This window comes from Homarus americanus, unplaced genomic scaffold (assembly GCF_018991925.1).
Source record: "Homarus americanus isolate GMGI-L3 unplaced genomic scaffold, GMGI_Hamer_2.0 scaffold30858, whole genome shotgun sequence".
Classification (NCBI taxonomy): domain Eukaryota; kingdom Metazoa; phylum Arthropoda; class Malacostraca; order Decapoda; family Nephropidae; genus Homarus; species Homarus americanus.
Genome location: NW_024737697.1, coordinates 914,164 through 921,342, shown reverse-complemented (window position 1 = coordinate 921,342; position 7,179 = coordinate 914,164). Strand labels below are relative to the sequence as shown.

The 7,179-nt window shown below is 52.0% G+C and overlaps 1 protein-coding gene across 1 annotated transcript; it reads right to left on the bottom strand.

The window, feature by feature from the left end:
• Positions 1–879: 879 nt before the first annotated feature.
• Positions 880–2,403, bottom strand: LOC121873557 (extensin-2-like). The gene has a single exon (XM_042377202.1). The coding sequence runs from the start codon at positions 2,401–2,403 to the stop codon at positions 880–882; it is 1,524 nt and encodes a 507-aa protein (XP_042233136.1).
• Between the last annotated feature and the right edge of the window lie 4,776 nt (positions 2,404–7,179).

The following is a 7,179-nucleotide window of genomic DNA, read 5'->3' as shown; positions in this document are numbered from 1 at the left end:
AGACCCTGTTCCCTGTACCTCCCTGAGAGATGACTACAAGTCACACACACTCCTCCAAGCTGCTTCACCACACTGTGTTACACCTAGACCTGAAACACTTACTGATGACTTACTGCTGACACAAACTAACGGAGGGTTATATCCAAATAAACAACAACACAAAAATAACAACAACAAATAACAATAACAAATTAAAAAAACAAATAAATAACAAACAAATAACAACAACAATAATAGTAATAATAATAATAATAATAATAATAATAAAATAATAATACCACCACCAGGCTCATTCCGGCCCCATCAGGTAATTATGACTGCAGGGGAGGAACACATCACTGAAGCAAGAGACGTAAACAAACAATTAATGAATGGGGAGTGATGTTTACATTCTTGTACTGTTACTAGGTACAGTGTGTGTGTGTGTGTGAATCACTGACACACACACACACACACACAGATCAATACAGCCTCGGACAAGCCACAATAAAGACCTGCAACCTTACCATCGCAATAATTGAATTTGCACATTAATTCACCAGGACATAAAGAATATATAATTTGTTTTGGTATAATTATGGACCTGGATTATACGGCCTGGGACCTGAGCTGCCCTGGGGGAGGGGCAGCTGGTGGAGAGAGCGAGAGGGGGGAGGTAGGGAGAAGAAATGAGGGAGAGAGGGGAGGAGGGAGGGAAGGAAGAAGATAGTCAAGGAGCAGTTGAAAGAGAGAGAGAGAGAGAGAGAGAGAGAGAGAGAAGAGAGAGAGGAGAGAGAGAGAGGGGGGGGGGGGGGAGAGAGAGAGAATAACTAACGAAGAGATAATAGATAAAACCAAATAAAAAAACAGTAGTAAGTAAGAAAATACTACAAATTGAAGTCAGATTCTGGAGACCTTGGTGGTAGACCTTGGTGGTAGACCTTGGTGGTAGGCCTTGTAGGCCGGTGGTAGACCTTGGTGGTAGACCCTGGTGGTAGACCTTGGTGGTAGACCTGGTGGTAGGCCTTGGTGGTAGACCTTGGTGGTAGACCTTGTGGTAGACCTTGTGGTAGACCCAGGTAGACCTGGTGGTAGGCCTTGTAGACCTTGTGGTAGACCCAGGTAGGCTGTGGTAGACCCAGGTAGACCTTGTAGACCTGGTGGTAGGCCATGGTGGTAGACCTGGTGGTAGACCTGTAGACCTTGGTGGTAGACCTTGTGGTAGACCTGGTGGTAGACCTTGGTGGTAGACCTTGTAGACCTTGGTGGTAGACCTTGGTGGTAGACCTTGGTAGACCCCAGGCCTTGTGGTAGACCTTGGTGGTAGACCTGTAGTAGACCTGGTGGTAGACCTTGGTGGTAGGCCATGGTGGTAGACTTGGTAGACCTTGGTGGTAGACCTTGGTGGTAGACCTTGGTGGTAGACCTGGTAGACCTTGGTGGTAGACCTGGTGGTAGGCCATGGTGGTAGACCTGGTGGTAGACCTTGGTAGACCTGGTGACCTGGTGGTAGACCTTGGTGGTAGCCTTGGTGGTAGACCTTGGTGGTAGACCTTGTAGACCTGGTGGTAGGCCTTGGTGGTAGACCTTGGTAGACCTTGGTGGTAGACCTGTGGTAGACCCAGGTAGACCTTGGTGGTAGACCATGGTGGTAGACCTTGGTGGTAGACCTTGGTAGACCTGGTAGACCTGGTGGTAGACCTGGTGGTAGACCTGTGGTAGACCTAGGTAGACCTGGAGACCTGGTGGTAGACCATGGGTAGACCTTGGTAGACCTTGGTGGTAGACCTTGGTGGTAGGCCTTGGAGAGACCTGTGGTAGACCTTGTGGTAGACCTTGGTGGTAGACCAGAGACCTGGTGGTAGACCTTGTAGACCTTGGTAGGCCTTGGTGGTAGACCTTGGTGGTAGACCTGGTAGACCTTGTGGTAGACCAGGTGGTAGACCTTGGTGGTAGACCTTGTGGTAGACCTGTAGCCTGGTGGTAGACCTGGTGGTAGACCTTGGTAGGCCATGGTGGTAGACCTTGGTAGACCTTGGGTGGTAGACCTTGGGCCAGGTAGACCTTTGGTAGGCATGGTGGTAGACCTTGGTGGTAGACCTTGTGGTAGGCCTTGGTGGTAGACCTTGAGTAGACCTGGTGGTAGACCTTGGAGACCTGGTGGTAGGCCTGTAGACCTGGTGGTAGACCTTGGTGGTAGACCTTGGTGGTAGACCTTGGTGGTAGGCCTGGTGGTAGTAGACCTTGGTGGTAGCATGGTGTGGTAGACCTTGGTGAGACCTTGGTGGTAGACCTGTAGACCTGGTGGTAGACCTTGGTGGTAGACCTGGTAGACCTGGTGGTAGGCCATGGTGGTAGACTGGTGGTAGACCTTGTGGTAGACCTTGGTGGTAGACCTGGTGGTAGACCTGGTGGTAGGGCCATGGTGGTAGACCTGGTGGTAGACCTGGTGGTAGACCTTGTGGTAGGCCTTGGTGGTAGACCAGACCTTGGTGGTAGACCTGTGGTAGACCTTGGTGGTAGACCTGGTAGACCTTGGTGGTAGGCCATGGTGGTAGACCTTGTGGACCTTGGTGGTAGACCTTGGTGGTAGACCTGGTGGTAGGCCTGGTGGTAGACCTTGGTGGTAGACCTTGGTGGTAGGCCTTGGTGTGGTGAGGCCTGTGGTGGTAGGCCATGGTGGTAGACCTTGGTGGTGTAGACCTTGGTGGTAGGCCTGGTGGTAGACGGTGGTGCCTGGTGGTAGACCTTGGTGGTAGACCTGGTAGACAGGTGGTAGGCCTTGGTGAGGTGACCTTGGTGGTAGAACGCTTGGTTGAGCCTTGGTGGTAGGCCTTGGTGGTGACCTTGTGTGGTAGACCTTGGTGTGAGGTAGGGCATGGTTGGTAGACCTGGTGGTAGGCCTTGGTGGTAGACCTTGGTGGTGGGAACCTTGGTGGTAGGCCTTGATTGGTAGACCTTGGTGGTGGGCTTGTGGTGTGGTAGACCTTGGTGGTGAGCCATGGTGGTAGACGGTGGTGGGCCATGGTGGTGAACCTTGGTGGTAGACAAAGAAACGTGTGTGCGTGACAACAGGGAGGGGGAGGGGGAGGGGGAGGGAAGGGGAGAGGAGAGGGAGGGAGGGAGGGAGGGAGAGGGAGGGGGGTAGGAAGAGGAGGGAGGAGGGAATGGAAGGAGAGGTGAAGGGGAGAGGGGGGGTAGGAAAAGAAGAGGGAGAAGTATAGGAAGAGGAGGAGGAAAAGTGAAGAGAACCGGTGGTGGGGGTAAAAGAGGCGAGGAATGGGAGTAAGAGGAGAGAGAGGAAATGGGGCTGTGAGGGGTAGAGTGGTAATAAGGGAAGGGGTAATAGGATAAAGCAGAGAAATAGGGAGGGTAATGAGGAGAAATAGGGGAAGGGGAAGATCAAATTCCCCAAATATGATTCACATCTCTCTCTCTCTCTCTCTCTCTCTCTCTCTCTCTCTCTCAGACAGAAATTCAACCAAATAGACAGACACAGACAGACGTCACATAGGACCGTGTGACCTAAAGTAAAAAAAAAGTAACATTTGCTGAACAATAACTAGAGATGAAGAAAATCTAATTAGCACAGGTATGACGTCACAGAGGTAAACACGTTAGCATAGGTATGATGTCATGCAGATTAATTTACCAGCGGATGTATGATGCACGCAGGTAAGGAAGTTAACAGGTATGACATCACACAGGGATGACGTCAACAGGTAAGGTAGTTAACAGAGGTATGACATCACACAGGGATGACGTCATACAGGTAAGGTAGTTAACGGTATGACGTCAACAGGTAAGGTAGTTAATAGGTATGACATACAGGGATGACGTCATACAGGTAAGGTAGTTAACAGAGGTTGACGTCAACAGGTAAGGTAAGTTAATAGGTATGACATCACGGGGATGACGTCATACAGGTAAGGTAACAGAGGTATGACGTCACACAGGGATGACGTCAACAGGTAAGGTAATTAACAGAGGTATGAAGCCACACAGGGGATGACGTCAACAGGTAAGGTAATTAACAGAGGTATGAAGCCACACAGGGATGACGTCAACAGGTAAGGTAGTTAACAGGTATGACATCACACAGGGATGACGTCATACAGGTAAGGTAGTTAAAGAGGTATGACGTCACACAGGTAAGGTAGTTAACAGGTATGACATCACACAGGGATGACGTCATACAGGTAAGGTAGTTAACAGAGGTATGACGTCACACAGTTAAGGTAGATAACAGAGGTATGACGTCACATAGGTAAACTAGTTAGCAGGTGCAGGTGTCATTAGCCCAGCGGTCATGCACTGCACCTACGCCCTGCTTGACAACTTAATTCTTGCTTACATTACGCCAGTAAGTCGTCAGCGTGTAACAGCGTGCAACATGAAGCAACTGGGTGCAACGTAAACCCATCAGTGTGCAACAGGGAGAAACAGTGTGCAACAGGGAGAAACAGTGTGCAACAGGTCTCATCAGTGTGCAACAGAAAGAAACAGCGTGCAACAGGTCTCATCAATGTGCAACAGAGAGCAAAGAAGCAACACACACACACACACACACACACACACACACACACACACACACACACACACACACACACACACACACACACACACCATTTTGGTTGCATATTTTAATTTAATTTTTCCGTGAATTGAAATTTAGTGACCAATTCCGAAATTTTCCTCTTCTCTTTTTTCCCTCAAAACTCAATTTAGGATCCCGGTGTCCCCTCCATCACGTGGCCTCCATACCTCAGTCAGGTGACCTCCACCAAAAATGACCTCCCCTCCCTCTACCTCCTGAGCGACTCCCTCCCAATTTCTGTAATCTCAAGTATTTCACCAATTTACAACACGTCAACGGCCTATAAAAATACCATTAAAATACTGCACATCCCTGACTCTACCTGTACCAGCACTCACTCTCAGGGCCCAGCCAGGTACTGCACATCCCTGACTCTACCTGTACCAGCACTCACTCTCAGGGCCCAGCCAGGTACTGCCTCCCTGACTCTACCTGCACTCACTATCAGGGCCCAGGCGGTACTGCATCCCTGACTCTACCTGTACCAGCACTCACTCTCAGGGCCCAGACAGGTACGCATCTGACTACCTGTACCAGCACTCACTCTCAGGGCCAGACAGGTACTGCACACCCTGACTCTACCTGTACCAGCACTCACTCTCAGGGCCCAGACAGGTACTGCACATCCTGACTCTACCTGTACCAGCACTCACTATCAGGGCCCAGACAGGTACTGCACATCCCTGACTCTACCTGTACCAGCACTCACTCTCAGGGCCCAGCCAGGTGCACTGACTCTACCTGCATCACTATGGGGCCCAGACAGGTACTGCACATCCCTGACTCTACCTGTCCCAGCACTCACTCTCAGGGCCCAGCCAGGTACTGCACATCCCTGACTCTACCTGTACCAGCATACTCTCAGGGCCCAGCCAGGTACTGCACATCCCTGACTCTACCTGTACCAGCACTCACTCTCAGGGCCCAGACAGGTACTGCACATCCTGACTCACCTGTACCAGCACTCACTCTCAGGGCCCAGCCAGGTACTGCACATCCTGACTCTACCTGCACTCACTACAGGGCCCAGACAGGTACTGCACATCCCTGACTCTACCTGTACCAGCACTCACTCTCAGGGCCCAGACAGGTACTGCATCCCTGACTCTACCTGTACCAGCACTCACTCCAGGGCCCAACGGTACTGCATCCCTGACTCTACTGTACCAGCACTCTCTCAGGGCCCAGACAGGTACTGCACATCCCTGACTCTACCTGTACCAGCACTCACTATCAGGGCCCAGACAGGTACTGCACATCCTGACTCTACCTGTACCAGCACTCACTCTCAGGGCCCAGCCAGGTACTGCACATCCCTGACTCTACCTGCACTCACTATCAGGGCCCAGACAGGTACTGCACATCCCTGACTCTACCTGTCCCGCACTCCTCTCAGGGCCCAGCCAGGTACTGCACATCCCTGACTCTACCTGTACCAGCAATTACTCTCAGGGCCCAGCCAGGTACTGCACATCCCTGACTCTACCTGTACCAGCACTCACTCTCAGGGCCCAGACAGGTACTGCATCCTGACTCTACCTGTACCAGCACTCCTCTCAGGGCCCCAGGTACTGCACATCCTGACTCTACCTGTACCAGCACTCACTCTCAGGGCCCAGACAGGTACTGCACATCCGCTCTACCTGTACCGCCTCCTCTCAGGGCCCAGCCAAGTACTGCACATCCTGACTCTACCTGTACCAGCACTCACTCTCAGGCCAGCCAGGTACTGCACATCCCGCTACCTGTCCAGCACTCTCTGGGCCCAGACAGGTACTGCATCCCTGACTCTACCTGTACCAGCACTCACTCAGGGCCCAGCCAGGTACTGCACATCCTGACTCTGTACCAGCACCACCCAGGGCCCAGCCGCTGCACATCGACTCTACCTGTACCAGCACTCACTCAGGGCCCAGCCAGTACTGCACATCCCTGACTCTACCTGTACCAGCACTCACTCCAGGGCCCAGCCAGGTACTGCACATCCTGACTCTACCTGTACCAGCACTCACTCTCAGGGCCCAGCCAAGTACTGCACATCCCTGACTCTACCTGTACCAGCACTCACTCCAGGGCCCAGCCAGGTACTGCACATCCCTGACTCTACCTGTACCAGCACTCACTCTCAGGGCCCAGACAGGTACTGCACATCCTGACTCTACCTGTACCAGCACTCACTCAGGGCCCAGCCAGTACTGCACATCCTGACTCTACCTGTACCAGCACTCACTCTCAGGGCCCAGCCAGGTACTGCACATCCTGACTCACCTGCCAGCACTCCTCCAGGGCCCAGCCAGGTGCACATCCCTGACTCTACCTGTACCAGCACTTACTCTCAGGGCCCAGCCAGGTACTGCACATCCTGACTCTACCTGTACCAGCACTCCTCAGGGCCCAGCCAGGTACTGCACATCCCTGACTCTACCTGTACCAGCACTTCACTCTCAGGGCCCAGCCAGGTACTGCACATCCCTGACTCTACCTGTACCAGCACTCCTCTCAGGGTAAACAAGAACAGGAATAGAGAACTAAAGAAAGAGACGAAGGAAAAAAGGATAGAAATTCCTCTCTCTTTCCAACTTCTCCCTTTTCATTTTACTTTT